The following is a 15,486-nucleotide window of genomic DNA, read 5'->3' as shown; positions in this document are numbered from 1 at the left end:
GCAGCCAGAGGCCTCGCAAGGACTGGGTCTCCACAACATGCTGAGCGGCCCCTTCCCTTTGTAGCTGGGTACATCTAGTGCGACTTACAGTGGTTGTCTCCATCCACAAGGACTCAGAATCTGATTTGTTGGGGAATAACATCTGCCTGAAGCAGAGAATCTCACCACTTTATTTCTTTTCAGCGCTTTAATCCTAATGCCAGAGTTATGCTCGTCATAAATCTATGGCCACTGAAATATCTTCTCCCCATCTGCCAATAACTTCCAAAACACACATTTTTTTCACAGAGCCTCTTCTAAGCTGCGCTCTTCTTTAACGACATATCACTGTTCACGTGCAGCCGGGTATTGCGGGTTTGGTGGATGAAGCAGAGACTTCCCCAGGCCTCAGATTCCTTGCATGTAAAAGTCAACCTAGTAGTATCTCTCCCAAGGTTCTGCTGTGAGAATGAAAAGAATTAATGCGCTCACATTTGCTTAAGACCTGGCTCACAACCCACCGGTAGGATTACTTTAAGTCTGAATATTAAAATATTATTTTAAAATTTGTCTGCAAAGTAAAGCCAGATAGGGAGTGTGTTTTCCTACAGAGAACCGCTGCTATGGCCAGGCCGCCCTCCTGTCAGGGTTGCAGGCTGTTAACACAGCGTCTATGGTCTATGTGCGCACACAGATAAGCTTTTTTTCCGCTCTTTCCTATGTGCCTGGCTCTCCAGATTTCATTATCAAAGGGGCAGAGCGCATCAGAGAACTTGATCAGCAGCCAGGCACGGTTTTTCCTTCTGCTTGTCCTTTGTCAGGTCTTTGTTCCGCCCCTGGCTACACTCGAACAGAACCACTTACTGGAGATTAAAAGGAGGGACTCGGCGGCGAGGCGGGGCCTGCGGGGCGCGGGGGCGCAGCGATTGGGTTCGCCCTCGGGGGCTGCGCTCCGAGTGCCCGCCCGCGGGCGTCGGCCACTCCGGAGCCAAAGCCCGACCCGCCGCCCCCGCCGCCGGGGGAGACGTCAGAGGCACGCAGCCGAGGCTGGCCGACGGACCGACAGACCGACAGACCGACGGACCGACGGACCGCGGCGGCGACCGAAGGACGGAGAGCGGCGCGCGCGCGGCTGGCTGCAGGGAACAGACATCCACAGCGCGGCCGCACCAACCTGCCGGCTCCGACGACAGCGCCATGTCCGACGGCGACAACACCACCCTGCTCCTCGCCCCGTCCTCCCTGCAGCCGGACAACTACACGCTGCCGCCCAACGCCAGCAGCCTGAGCCCGGGCCCGGGCCCCGACTTCCCCGTCGCCCCCGCCTCCAGCGCCGCCCCCGGCCCCAGTCCCGGGCTCAGCCTCGCGCCGAGTCCCAGCGTCAGTTTCAGCCCCGGCCCCGCTCCCACCCCGGAGCCCACGGCCGGCGGCTTCCCCGGGCCCGCGGTCAGCGCGGGCGCGTCCCCGTTCCCTCGGCCCTGGGTCCCCCACGAGCCCGCGTTCTGGGACACGCCGCTGAGCCACGGGCTGAACGTGCTGGTGGGCGCCGCCCTGTGCGTCACGATGCTGGGCCTGGGCTGCACCGTGGACGTGAACCACTTCGGCGCGCACGTCCGGCGGCCGGTGGGCGCGCTGCTGGCCGCGCTCTGCCAGTTCGGCCTCCTGCCGCTGCTGGCCTTCCTGCTGGCGCTCATCTGCTCGCTGGACGAGGTGGCCGCCGTGGCGGTGCTCCTGTGCGGCTGCTGCCCCGGCGGGAACCTCTCCAACCTCATGTCCCTGCTGGTGGACGGCGACATGAACCTCAGGTACGGAGCGGGGTCCCCGAGGCGGCTTTCCCAGCCCCGCCGGCCGCGGCTGCAGCCCGGGGCTCCAGACCGAGGACAGAGGACGAGGGGCGGTGAGACAGGCATGGAGCGGGGAGGCGGAGGTGGAGGAAGATGTGGAAGTCAAGGCAGAGGGGAAGAGCCGGTGTTGTGGGGGGAAGAGCTAGACCGGGGCGAGCTGAGGGTCTTGGGGTCTCCTTCGCGGCGCTCTCCCCACCTCCCCGAGGGCTGGGCTGTCCGCGCAGGTCTTCGCCGCTGGAAGACAAAGAGAACTGGGAAGCCTGCGCCCAGGACTCCCCGGAAATGCTCAACAAAATAGGGCGATTGGTCCCAGAAAAGAGTAATCTCATATAGAGGACAAGGTAATCCTGTTCAATCCAACAGGTAGCGTTCAGCGGCGTTCCCGTGTCAAACGGGGTGTTTTGAAGGCTTAAAAACTATGCTCCTTGCCTTCAAAATCATCCGGGCCATCCAGACGATAGCGCGCCGCACAGGCTGCACGGAGCCAGGACAGCAGTGCGGAGGGCTTTTCTTTCTCCCCCGTCCGTGTTTCAGTTGGTCTTGGACACGCAGCCCTCTTGGCACTCACCCGGGATGAAGCAGGTTCTCCCCAGACCTCAGGCTGGGAAATAGCAGTCGCCCCCTTTCCCTTCCACCTCGGGTTCCAGATCGAGGGTGGCCCACGTGCCAGACGGGCCCTTGGGCTCGCAGCCCATTCTGACTTGTGTTCCTTCCCTTTTCTGCAGCATCATCATGACCATCTCCTCCACGCTCCTGGCCCTGGCCCTGATGCCCCTGTGCCTGTGGGTCTACAGCCGGGCTTGGATCAACACGCCCCTGGTGCAGCTGCTGCCCCTCGGGGCGGTCACCCTGACGCTCTGCAGCACCCTCATCCCCATCGGGCTGGGCGTCTTCATTCGCTACAAATACAACCGGGTGGCTGACTACATTGTGAAGGTCAGCTCACTCCTCCTTTCCATCCTTGGCAGACTTGGAGTCCTTGGTCCTGAGCAGGGCTGAACGCTAGGAAGTTTGGGAAAGAGGGGTGAGGAAGAAAAGGATTTGGCAGGCCTTGCATGGATACACTTAAAAAAAAAAAAGTTGATGCTCAAAGATAACTTTCACCATTTTGAATTTCAGAAATTATAGCTTTAAGACACAGATCAATTAAAAACAGCACAAGAGAACTTGGTACTCATAGGAGGAAACAGGTCATAGGGAAATGGATGGCAGGGCATAAAATGGAAACATTTTCCATGAACCACTCGTGTGTTACAAAACAAGCAGGCAAAATGAAATTATTTTAATAGGATTTGTACAGTACTGAAGAAATGCGTTACTAATAGAATTTGTACTGTATTTTAGAAATGTGTTACTCAGTGTTTTAAAGGAGGAACTCTAATTCTAAGAAACTGTACGCAGCTGCTTTAAAATGCTTTATTAATTTTCTAAAAAATAAGTTGATATTAATAAGACCAAAAGTAATTTAAAAATCACATCATGGCAATATAATAGAATGCACAAAATATGAACTTTAAAGCACAAAATAAAATTAGGTCATGGATAAATAGTACAGGCTATATTGCTATTAATAAATTTGTGTTTTTCTCCTTCCTCATTACAATTCTTTGATTTCTAAAGGTAGTGAAAGCATGGGGATTTCTACTATTTTATGCAATATTTCCAATATTGCTTAAAAAACCACCTGATGCTTTTTAAAAAAAATATATTTTATTAATTTTTTACAGAGAGGAAGGGAGAGATATGGAGAGTTAGAAACATCGATGAGAGAGAAGCATCGGTCGAAACCGGTTTGGCTCAGTGGATAGAGCGTCGGCCTGCGGACTGAAAGGTCCCAGGTTTGATTCTGGTCAAGGGCATGTACCTGGGTTGCGGGCACATCCCCAGTGGGAGATGTGCAGGAGGCAGCTGATCGATGTTTCTCTCTCATCGATGTTTCTAACTCTCTATCTCTCTCCCTTCCTCTCTGTAAAAAATCAATAAAATATATTTAAAAAAAAAAAAAAGAGAGAGAAACATCGATCAGTTGCTTCCTGCACACCCCTTACTGGGGATGTGCTTGCAACCAAGGTAATGCCCTTGACCGGAATCGAACCTGGGACTCTTCAGTCCGCAGGCCGACGCTCTATCCACTGAGCCAAACCGGTTAGAGCACCTGATGCTTTTTGTAGCAGGAGAGATTTTGTAACAGGTGACTGGAGGAAATATTTAAATATTTCTAGATTAAGCTTTCTTTGAAAACTGAAACAGCAGTAAATAAGAGTAAACAATGAACAGCATTCTCATTTCAGGAGGTTGGTAACATACAGCACTAGCCATTGTAAAATGCACATGCAAATTCCTTTACATGAGAGAAAATGAGTCTCTCCAATGTTTCAATTTAGGTTTAATAAGACATCTTTTGTGTTTTACTTACATTATTTTCTAAAGCAATCTGATTATACAGAGGGGCAAACTTTTATTAATATGAAAAATAGAGGGTTCTCTTTAAAAAAAAATTTTTTTATTGTTTTCAGAGAGGACGGGAGAGGGAGAGAAAAATAGAAATATCAGTGATGAAAGAGAATCATTGATTGGCTGCCTCCTGCACGCCCCCTACTGGGGATCGAGCCTGCAACCCAGCATGTGCCCTTGACTGGAATCAAGCCAGGACCCTTCAATCCGCAGGTTGACACTCTATCCACTGAGCCAAACCAGCTAGGGCTTCTAACAAAGCTTTTGATGTGGGCACACTTTGAAACTTAATATAAGTTTTGATTTATAAGTTTGGCTTTTGTCAACTGTACATTGGTAGCATGAGTATCTTATATAGTAATTATTCAGCATCCTCTAGGGTAGACTTTTAATGAGTCCAGGTAAATTTTAACTACTTTTTAAAAGAGTATAAAGTACTATATATGCCAATCCCACACACCCCTAAGGGGTTTCCCTTCAGACGTCCAGGGAACCAGAAACAACCATTTAGAAAAACAACCTAACCCCCAATCTGAAGAACTAGGAGAGGAAATCTTTTAAAATGTTTTTATTGACTTTAGAAAGAAGCATCACTGAAAGAGAAACATCAATCAGCTGCCTCCTGCATGCTCCTACTGGGGATCAAGCCTGAAACGGGGCATGTGCCCCTACTAGGAATCAAACCAACGACCTCCTGATTTTTGGGAAGACGCTCAACCAACTGAGGCCACACTGACTGGGCGTAGGAGAGGCATTTTTAGGTTTCTACCTTGCTGTTTACACAGTCTGTTTTACTTGAGAGAGTGACACAGTCTGTTTTACTTGAGAGAGTGAAATGTACCAGTCAAGATGACACAATGTTTTTATAAGTGAGTTGTTTTATATTGAAAATCATTTACTAGCCCTAGTTGGTTTGGCTCAGTGGATAGAACCCTGCTGACTGAAGGGTTCCAGGTTCGGTTCCAGTCAAGGGCACATGCCCAGGTTGCGGGCTTGATCCAGGGTGTGCAGGAGGCAGCTAGCCAATCAATGATTCTCTCTCATCATTGATGTTTCTGTCTCTCTCCCCCTCTCCCTTCCTCTCTGAAATCAATAAAAAAAAAAATCATATTACTATAATAACCCGGAAGCATCACTAGAGACTCATAGGTGGGAGGTTTCTCACAAACAGATGAAAAAGGGGGAAATGCAAATGTGCAATGAATACTTCACATCTAGCGTTTACATTCCCCCCCCTTACGTAATCTGAGAGTTAACTGTTTTGATACTGCTAACAATTCTCAGAGGTAGACAGTATTTTGAAGGTGAGAAATATCACAACTTGATTTCAGACATTTTTAATAGCCTGTTATCTCATGTGTAAAATCAGAACTAATTTCTTATGGAAAAGATGGGGTCCTGTTTAGGGAAAGTCATGTCCATTTGTCCACTCTGTTCATCAGACCGACCACACCTGGTATATTGGGCTCCCTTCTAACTGCCCTGTTAGTGAGAGGCACATTCACGAATTCAGCGTGTGCTCGGAACAGTAAAAACTCCAAAACAGAGTTACACGATGGAGGCTGAGAGCCTGGAGACAGTGCTGGAGAAGAGTAGCCTTCCTGGGTAACTGTTTGCAGACTTCTGAAGGCTGTTTGCAGGTGGAGCGGTCTGTGTTGCTTCTGAGGGCCTGTCCATGACAACGGCTTGCGGTTATAGAAGGAAGGTTGTCACTAGATCACTAGATGTTAAGAACAGGCCTCCAGACAATCAGAGAGCTGTGCCCGTGGCTTTGGAGGCCTCCGCCCAGCAGTCTGCCCTTCCTCGGGGGTCCTCTGTCAAGGACTTGACCGCAAAGATCTCCATTTTGTGTGGGAGGTCAGACTAGATGGGTCTCTTCTTCCAGTGCCTGGGAGTCCCTGGCCTGAATTCCCCTTCAACTGTCTTTTTTTTTGATGGCTTGTTTATCCATTTTCTATCACCAGGTTTCCCTGTGGTCTCTGCTAGTGACACTGGTGGTCCTTTTCATAATGACCGGCACTATGTTAGGACCTGAGCTGCTGGCGAGTATTCCTGCAACTGTTTACATGATCGCGATTTTTATGCCTCTAGCAGGCTATGCCTCGGGCTACGGCTTAGCCACGCTCTTCCGTCTCCCACCCAACTGCAAGAGGACCGTCTGCCTGGAGACGGGCAGCCAGAACGTGCAGCTCTGCACCGCCATTCTCAAGCTGGCCTTCCCACCACGGCTCATAGGGAGCATGTACATGTTTCCCTTGCTCTATGCCCTTTTCCAGTCTGCAGAAGCAGGGATTTTTGTGCTAATATATAAAATGTATGGAAGTGAAATACTGCACAAGCAAGATCCTCTCGATGAAGACGAAGACACCGATATTTCTTATAAGAAACTGAAAGAAGAGGAGCTGGCAGACACGTCCTATGGCTCAGTGAACGCAGAGAGCTTAATGGTGGAAACCGCTCAGACTGCTCTCTAAGCGTGGAGACACACAGGGGCATCTGTCTTGCTGAAGTTTTACTTTGTATTTATAGTCTGTGGTAGTGTATATGGTTTACCTAAAGGGTAACAATTGGCTCACAACATTCTTGTAACAGTTTTGAACTTACCGCTGTAAGGCCGCCTTGGTATATTCACTAAGCGTTTTCACCAATTACAAGTCAGTGTCGTATTATAACTTGCACCTGGGACTGCGCACGCACGTGAAGCCTGAACAAGTGAAGTGTGCTCTTTGGTTTCAACCATTAACCAATTTCTATGACTGTTTCAAAGATGTAAACTCTCAGAAAACGGGGTTTGGGAAATGTAGAATTTTGGTGCACTATCTTATAGGAGTAAAAACAAGCTATATTTGTAAAGCATCATTGAGTTTAATGTAATTGTTGAAAAAAAAAAAGTGTGCTAGCTTAACTTATGAATACTTGACAATGTTGAAATTTGACCTGTATTTAGAAAAATCCCCAAACAGGTCAATTAAATAATGACATATAGTATTTTAGTGTCAAACCTGTTTCAAATCAGAAAAAAATACACTAACATATTTGATTACTTGATCTGATATCTCTTGATGAACAGACAACATTTTTCTGGTGGACAGAGCGCATTTTTTTTTTTTTTTCAATTGGGGACTGACTTGGCCTAATGCATTTATGTTAACACACCCCCAATCAATTTACTTCTTGGAGAGATGGTTAGATTAGGAAATTTGTAGAACTACTCCCTACCCCAAAAAATAGTCATTAGTACGTCCAGGTACTCAAGAGCAGCTCAAGGCCCACGTATGAGGTGGGGCATGTGTAGGGGTGGGGGCACGTGCCCCAGGAGATGACAATTAGCCTGGACATGGGTGACCTAGAGCGCTTCCCACACGTGCAGGAAGGCTTCATAGGTAGACTTCCCTGAGCTCATTGAAAAACCTATAACCTGAGATCAGAGGTAACCCAACCAAACCTTCGCATTTGCTCACTGGCCAGAGGCAGGCAGCCTCGCCTCGGCTTCCTGGGCGTGCAGACCCCGAGGACAATCCAGGGATGGGGACCACCTGGCTCAGCGCATCCAGGTGATAGTTCTCTTCTCCGTGGGCAAGTTCGCGTAGAAATCAGTGCGTGCATCGCAAAGAAGCCTCCTTCCAGAACATGTCAGGGTATCTGTGCGGACCTCCGGGGGGAGGAGGGGAGGAGGGGAGCAGCCCTCCCGGCGGGGCCGAGCGTGGCGGGAAGGCGCGGCGGTGGGGCGGGCTCCGGGCCGCCCCCGCACGGCCGCCTATTTAGGGCGTGGCGGCGGGCGGGAGCCGCTGGGGTCGCGCGCATGGCTTCTCCGGGGGACGAGGCGCCGGACGGCTACATGTACCCCGCGTGCGCCGCCTACCCGTACCCCTACCTCTACCCGCCGGCCGCCAGGGGCAAGAGCCTGGCGGGCGGGGGCGGCTGGCGGCCGCGCGCCGGGGACCACCCTCCCGCCTCCCCGGCCTTGGCCGGGGCGGCCCCGCCGTCCTTCCCGGGCTACGGGCAGCTGATGGCCGCCGAGTACTTCGACAGCTTCCAGCGGGCGCAGCTCATGGCCCTGCTGTCGCAGGTGGGCCCCGGCCTGGCCCCGCGGCCCCGCCGGGCGTGCAGCCGGGACGCGGCGGTGCAGGTGAACCCGCGCCGCGACGCGTCGGTGCAGTGCTCCCTCGGGCGGCGCACGCTGCCCCGCCGGCCCCACGACGCGGGCGCCCCGGCCCCCGGCCCCGAGGACGCGGCGGGCGGCCCCGCTTCCCCGCAGCCGGCGCGCCCGGGCCCCGAGCCGGGCAGCTCCCCGGGCGGCGGCCCGCGCCTCCCGCGCTTCCCGCGCTCCGTCGCCGTGTACTCGCCCGTGGTCTCGCGCCGGGTCACCACCTTCCTGGAAGGCGCCGAGGCCGCGGCGCCGGGAGAGCGAGGGCCGCCCCCTCCGAGGCCCCGCGGCCCCGAGCGGGGAGAGAGGGCGGCGAGGACGGCGCCGGAGCGGCCGCAGGCCCGGGAGGAGGAGGAAGAGGCGGCGGAGGAGGAGGCGGAGGTGCGCGCGAGCTGGGAGCCGTCGGCGGACGCGCCGGGGCTGCCGTCGCGGGAGGCCCGGGGAGGCGAGGCCGCCCCGCGGAGCGCGTCCGGGAGCCCGGAGCAGCCGCCGCCGGTGGGGGGCGCCCAGGACGGCGAGGGCGAGAGGTCGTCGCCGCGGAGCCCGGAGCCGGGCAAGGAGCGCCTGCGCTTCCAGGTGAGGCCCGAGTCGGCGGGACGGGCGCGCGCGCGGGGACCCTGGGGCGCGTCTCCTCCTGGTTCAGCTCTGGGCGCGGGGACGTCGGGGGGCCTTGCGCAGCCGCTGGCTGCAGCGGGCGTCATCCGCCTCCAAGAGTAAATTAATTGTAGCCTGATTGTGATTGAAAACGCCGGCGCCGAGGTTGGCGAGGGAGACGCCCTTCAAACGTCCGTATTCTGGGCGCATTTGCTGTCTAAACGCCGATCGTGGGCACGTTGTCCGGTGTGGACGATCTAGGTGGGTACTGGGGTGGGGGCGGGGGGCATCAGAAGGTGGGCTTACTGGCGGGAGAGTTCATGCCCAAGGATCCCACCCACTTTTCTCAATTGAATGGCAAAAGCCACAACAGTCGACTACTGGGGTGCTGTTCACCTCGCCTCTGATTCTTGCTGGGTTTCCCAAAGCTTCCCCTGGAAGCTAGAGCCGCTGTAGCGCCTCTCTCAGGGTCTGTCCTGGCTCCTAAAGGCACCTCCACTCAGAAACATAAGCGTGCGGAAGCATTTGGGCTGTTGGGTATGGCAGGCTAGGAGGGCCAGTCCCCACTAGCTGAACCCCAAAGGCCTGGCGTCCACTGGACAGCTGTAACGCAGGGAGTGGGAAGGCATGGTAGGTACAGGAGGCCACGGGAGGGGTGGGGGGCGGAGAGGAGTGAATCTAGAATTTATACACAGGCTATGTGCAATCTTTTTAAAAAAAAAAATTATTTCAGAGAGGAAGGGAGATGGAGATGGAGAGACAGAAACATCAGTGATGAGAGAGAATCATTGATCGGTTGCCTCCTGCACACCCCTTACTTAGGGACTGCAACCCTGGCATGTGCCCTGACTGGGAATCAAACCGGGATCTCCTAGATCAGCGGTTCTCAACCTGTGGGTCGCGACCCCTTTGGGGGTCCACCCACCCTTTCACAGGGGTCGCCTAAGACCATCGGAAAACACATATATAATTACATATTGTTTTTGTGATTATCACTATGCTTTAATTATGTTCAAATTGTAACAATGAAAATACATCCTGCATATCAGATATTTACATTACGATTCATAACAGTAGCAAAATTACAGTTATGAAGTAGCAACGAAAATAATGTTATGGTTGGGGGTCACCACAACATGAGGAATTGTATTAAAGGGTCACGGCATTAGGAAGGTTGAGAACCACAGTCCTAGTTCATAGACTCTGAACCACTGAGCCACGCGGCTGGGCACTAACTATGTGGCATCTTAATTCTTAACCTTCCCGGACTTCAGTTTGCTCACCTGTGAAGTTGCTGAGCGCTCTCCCAAATTCCCTTCACTTTGAAAGGCCTGACTCCAAAGACTTGTTTGCTATTGGTTTCTCCCCGGGAGGGAAGACAGCTTAAGAGGAAGGCAGTGGTACTTTTGTTCATGTTACACATGAGCTATGGCTTACCCACCATTTGGATTCCTACTCTATTGTTCGGGGGCATTGAACTAGCAGCCTGGAGAACATCATCTTCGGTGAACACCTGAAAGTACTTAAGGATTCAGAGTCTCACTCCTGTTCTTCAGCGTAACCACCCCCACGTCTGTGTTCTAAAATCACTTGATCCAACCGAAGAGCCTCCGGAAAGAACCCGAGGTGTAGAGAACCCTGGGTGTTGGCTTTCCCCTTTCCTGTCTGAGGGAAAACACCGACTCGGTCCTTGTCAATTAATTTGCTTTATGAACCCAGTTAACCTGGCACGTAAACCGTCTTGGGCCCATGTTTGCATATCTGCTCAATTAGGCCATTCGCTCGCCTCATTCCTTCCTGATTCGAACCTGATCCTACTTACCTCCACCACTGGAATGAAGCTGCCAGTGTTAAGTAGGAGAGAGATGCTCCTCAGCCTCTGAAATGAAGGATAACAATTTGATATCATGTTGGTTGAAACTCTGGTGTCTTTTTCAGTTCTTAGAGCAGAAATATGGCTATTACCACTGCAAGGACTGCAACATCCGCTGGGAGAGTGCCTATGTGTGGTGTGTGCAGGGCACCAACAAGGTAAGCAGCCCCACGACAGGCATCTTTCGGACAGGGGTGTCCCGAGGGCTTGCTTTACGTTCTCTCTCTCGCATCACAGGTTTACTTTAAGCAGTTCTGCAGGACTTGTCAGAAGTCGTACAACCCTTACCGAGTGGAGGCCATCACCTGTCAGGTAAGCCCAGAGCTTGCATTTTTGTCTGAACTGGGGAGTGGTAGAGGCTTTGGTGCAGTTTGTTGAATATAGTTCCTAAAAGAGGCTAGGTTCCCAGTGACCTCCAGGTTTTGACAGCTTTTTGGTAGGAGTTGGGAATAATGCTCAACTGGTCAACAGGCCTCAGTGTCAGTGTCCTTCTGCCCTTGCAGATCTCGGTCATGGTAACCTCTTTAGAGACCAGTACCTCGCTAGCAATACGGAAGAACACTTGCCTCACCTACTGCTCAGTCTAATGTAAGGGATAGCAAACTGAAAAAATAGGATACCGTCCTGCTAACATGGGGTGGGAAAGGTTGCCTGCTTGGCCCAGATGCTTCTTATGAAGCACATACCCAAGTTAAAGCATTTAGTATAAGCATGGGATTTTTTAAAAAAAAAAATTGACTTCAGAGAGGAAGGAAGAGAGAGATAAACATTCATGATGAGAATCATTGATCAGCTGCCTCCTGCACACCCCCGCTCCTCCCAGGATCGAGCATGTGCCCTGACTGGGAATTGAACCCTGAAACCCTGACCTCCTGGTTCGTAGGTTGACACTCAACCACTCACCCACACCGGCCGAGCTAAGCATGGGGCTTTAAAGTTCAGTCTCGCCTGAGAGCTTGCAAAAGGAGAATCATTTGTTTGAAAGTAAATCTAAGTCCCCCAGAAGCGTGGCAAACTGTGTAGACGCACTGAGGTCATGGCAGAGTTGGGTTAGGTTCTAAAGGAGGATGTCTTTGCCTTCTGCCTCGCTGTGAGGTCGCTTACAGTAGGTTGGGGTGGGGAGGCCAGGCCACTGATGCCAACCCTATCCTTGCTAGAAAGGATTCAGGCAAGATTAGCACAGGGCCTTGCTTAGAGTGCATTCAAGCAGCATTTGGACCAGGAAAAAACTTAAACTTCTAGGAAGTCACCCAGGGTTTTCCTTCTGAACGCGCTTCTCATTTGATTTTTCAGAGTTGTAAACAGACTAGATGCTCCTGCTCAATAAAACTTCGCCACATTGACCCTAAACGGCCCCACCGACAAGATTTGTGTGGGAGATGCAAAGGCAAACGCCTATCCTGTGACAGCACGTTCAGCTTCAAATATATCATTTAAATGAATGTAAAAAACCAGTCCTACCGACCGTGTGCTAGTGGAGCAGACAAGTGAGCTGCGAGTGCCCCTTCTCCTTTTTGCCTCCTCCTCGTGCAAGGCTGTGTTTCTTGACAAAACCTTTAAATAAAAGAATTGCAAAACAATTGCATAAAATCGTGTCTTTTAAAATAAAGTTTAGGAGAGCTTGTCCTGTGCTAACAGTCTGGGCCTGTCATGTTTATTATTTGTTCACGAGAGGCCCGATGCACAAAATTCACACCAGGGGCTCAGCCCTCGCGGCCCTGGCTTTGTCCAGAAGGACGTCCGGAAGGTCGTTCAGCTGTCCGGTCTAATTAGCATATTGCACTTTTATTATTATAGATTGCATATGGAGCAGCCAGGCTGTGAGGCATATTCATCACTGGAGGAAAGTATAAGAGGGGCTCATAGATGTGAGATTTACTGCTTATGTGGGAGTGTAGGGCTGAAGCTTATAAGCAAGACATGAATAAAGAGAAGCCAACTAGCCAGTGAATAAGCATGCTTCTGAAGGAGGTGGAGGCAGAGCCATCCTGCTGTATGGGGCAATTTGGGGTAACCCTGCGTGGCTGGCTAGCTCTGGGTGGGAACTTCAGTGCATCCTGGGGACCTCAGTCTAATAGGTAACAAACTTGGGGTAGCAGGGAGAGGTGTGCTGTGAACAAAACTGCATTATTAATCATCAGTCTCACAGTTGGGGCTTGGAATAGGGTTGCTAAAGGCAGCTTCTTTAAGATGTTAAATACATTCATTAAATGGACTTCTGGTTTGTAACGAGGCCTCCTAAGTGTAAGGATTTTTTCAAGTGAGTTGATGAAGACAGCTTTAGCCTTTGTTTCTATTGACTTGCTGTTCTGTAACCGGAAAGTGTTTTCGCCATCTCTAACCTAAGGATTCTCTTCAAACTGCACCCCAGTCCCAGGAAAACACAAGGCTCCGAGACCCCATTAAAGAGTTCTGGGGTGGAGTTGGGAGGGGGGGGCGGCACTTCAGTTAGTGGCAGGGGATTCTAATGACAACGGAGTTGAGGGCTATTGACTTAAAGGTTACAGATGCCACATGACAGGCACCAGGTGCCAATTATGTCTCTTTGCAATTTTCTAACCAACCCGTTTAAGTTAACCCTTACTACCTTAGAGGTGCCATAAAAGTAAGCCTGTTAACGTCTGGGATGCTGGTATGTAGACAGACAAGGAATAAAAACCTGACATGAGTTTGAGGTCTCTAGAGCCCTTAGAGCAGTGGTTCTCAACCTTGGCTGCACATTAGAATCACCTGGGAATCTCTTTTTACACAATTTTAAAAATATATTTTACTGATTTTTTTTTTTATATTTTATTGATTTTCTACAGAGAGGAAGGGAGAGAGATAGAGAGTTAGAAACATCGGTGAGAAACATCGACCAGCTGCCTCCTGCACATCTCCCACTGGGGATGTGCCCGCAACCCAGGTACATGCCCTTGACCGGAATCGAACCTGGGACCTTTCAGTCCGCAGGCCGACGCTCTATCCACTGAGCCAAACCAGCCCCGGCTATTTTACTGATTTTTTACAGAGAGGAAGGGAGAGGGATAGAGTTAGAAACATCGATCAGCTGCCTTCTGCACACCCCTACTGGGGATGTGCCCCCAACCAAGGTACATGCCCTTGACCAGAATCGAACCTGGGACCGTTCAGTCCGCAGGCCGATGCTCTATCCACTGAGCCAAACTGGTTAGGGCTGGGAATCTTTCTAAAATCCTGATTTCTGGGCCTCATCCTCCGGAAATTCTGTTTCTTTGTTACTAATGTTGTGGCCCCACCCCATAACAAAGAAACAAAATTTCCGGAGGATGAGGCCCAGAAATCAGGATTTTAAAAAGATTCCCAGGTGATTCTAAAGTGCAGCCAAGGTTGAGAACCACTGCCTTAGAGTGATGGGAAAGGCCCTCTGCATCCATATGGACTTAGGAAGGTGGCTCGTGAAAATGCAGATCCCAGGCTTCTGCCCCCACTGAATTGCTACAGCAGCATTTAACAAGCACCCAGGTGTTGCTTATGGAATTGAACTGAGAAAACCAGCAGTTGAGTCAGCTTTGCACTTACTATGGAAAAACATGGGTGTGGCCTCTGCCCTTAGGGAGCTTCTAAAGTAGGGGGAGAGGGCCATTCATTTTTGCATTAAAAAAAATGTAAAATAGAAGTTCTGCCACGTTAATAGGGGATTGGACTTGGACAGATTAGGGAGGGCTTGCTTTAAGAATGACACTTCAGCTGAAGTTTGGATGAGCTGAATTAGGTAAAGGGCAGAAGGAGAAACTTCCCAGATTAAGCTGCCATGTGCAAAGGCCCAGGGGTGGAAGAAACCAGGAGACCTGTGATAGAACACTGGGGACAGGAAAGGGCACGATAGTTGGTGAGACTGGCAGGCCCAGACTGGGAACACCTTTGTGACTTTGCTCAGGTACCTGTTATCATTGAGAACCTACTGGAAGGTTTTAAAGCTCTGGTGGGATAGTGACCAACAGATTCACCTTTAAAAAGAAATAACTCTGGCTGTACAATGCATGTCTGTAAATCAGTAAGGAGGCCTGCAATGCTCAGATAAAATGATGGGGGGTGGGGGTCAGAGAGGAATGAGGGACAAGAACCCTAGGTGGTGTTGAAGGTACTGTTTCATTCTGACACCTGTTACTGATTTAGTTGAGTGTAGGAACAGGAAACTCATTTGACTGGTATGGCATGCATGCGGTGTACAGTATGCTCTCAGGCATTTGCTGAATGAATGAGGGAACAGTAGAAAGATACCTGCTTTGGGTCCTGAGAGAAATTCATTGGCTATTAACATGGGTAATTAAAATTTCCTAATAGAGCAGCTAATCCTATTTTACAGTTGAGAAAAGCAAGGATCAAACTATGTTTTACTTAGTGGGGATTCAGACATTGAATCAAGTGGCACAAAACATCATTTTCATGAGTTACAGTGATGCCCGGCTGGTGTGATTCAATTGAATGTCCACCTATGAACTAGGAGGTCATGCTGGATTGCAGGCTCGATCCCCAGTAGGGGGCATGCAGGAGGCAGCCAATCAATGTTTCTCTGCGCCTTCCTTTTTCTGAAATAAAAAAAATTTTTTTTAAAGAGTTACAGTGATAACATT

The 15,486-nt window shown here is 50.8% G+C and overlaps 2 protein-coding genes across 2 annotated transcripts; both read left to right on the top strand.

The window, feature by feature from the left end:
- The first annotated feature begins 926 nt into the window (after positions 1 to 926).
- On the top strand, positions 927 to 7,251 carry SLC10A4 (solute carrier family 10 member 4). Its single transcript, XM_070410543.1, has 3 exons — positions 927 to 1,784; positions 2,549 to 2,759; positions 6,242 to 7,251. Exons 1-3 carry the CDS (start codon positions 1,177 to 1,179, stop codon positions 6,749 to 6,751), a joined length of 1,329 nt encoding a protein of 442 aa, XP_070266644.1. The 5' UTR covers positions 927 to 1,176; the 3' UTR covers positions 6,752 to 7,251.
- An 828-nt stretch (positions 7,252 to 8,079) lies between these two features.
- ZAR1 (zygote arrest 1) lies at positions 8,080 to 12,423 on the top strand. The gene is made up of 4 exons (XM_070410530.1): positions 8,080 to 9,000; positions 10,957 to 11,049; positions 11,129 to 11,203; positions 12,185 to 12,423. Exons 1-4 carry the CDS (start codon positions 8,080 to 8,082, stop codon positions 12,326 to 12,328), a joined length of 1,233 nt encoding a protein of 410 aa, XP_070266631.1. The 3' UTR covers positions 12,329 to 12,423.
- The last annotated feature ends 3,063 nt before the right edge of the window (positions 12,424 to 15,486 follow it).

This window comes from Myotis yumanensis, unplaced genomic scaffold, assembly GCF_028538775.1.
Source record: "Myotis yumanensis isolate MYYU_CA2020_CCGP unplaced genomic scaffold, mMyoYum1.0.hap1 SCAF_1, whole genome shotgun sequence".
Lineage (NCBI taxonomy): Eukaryota > Metazoa > Chordata > Mammalia > Chiroptera > Vespertilionidae > Myotis > Myotis yumanensis.
This window is presented reverse-complemented; position numbering and strand designations above follow the sequence as displayed.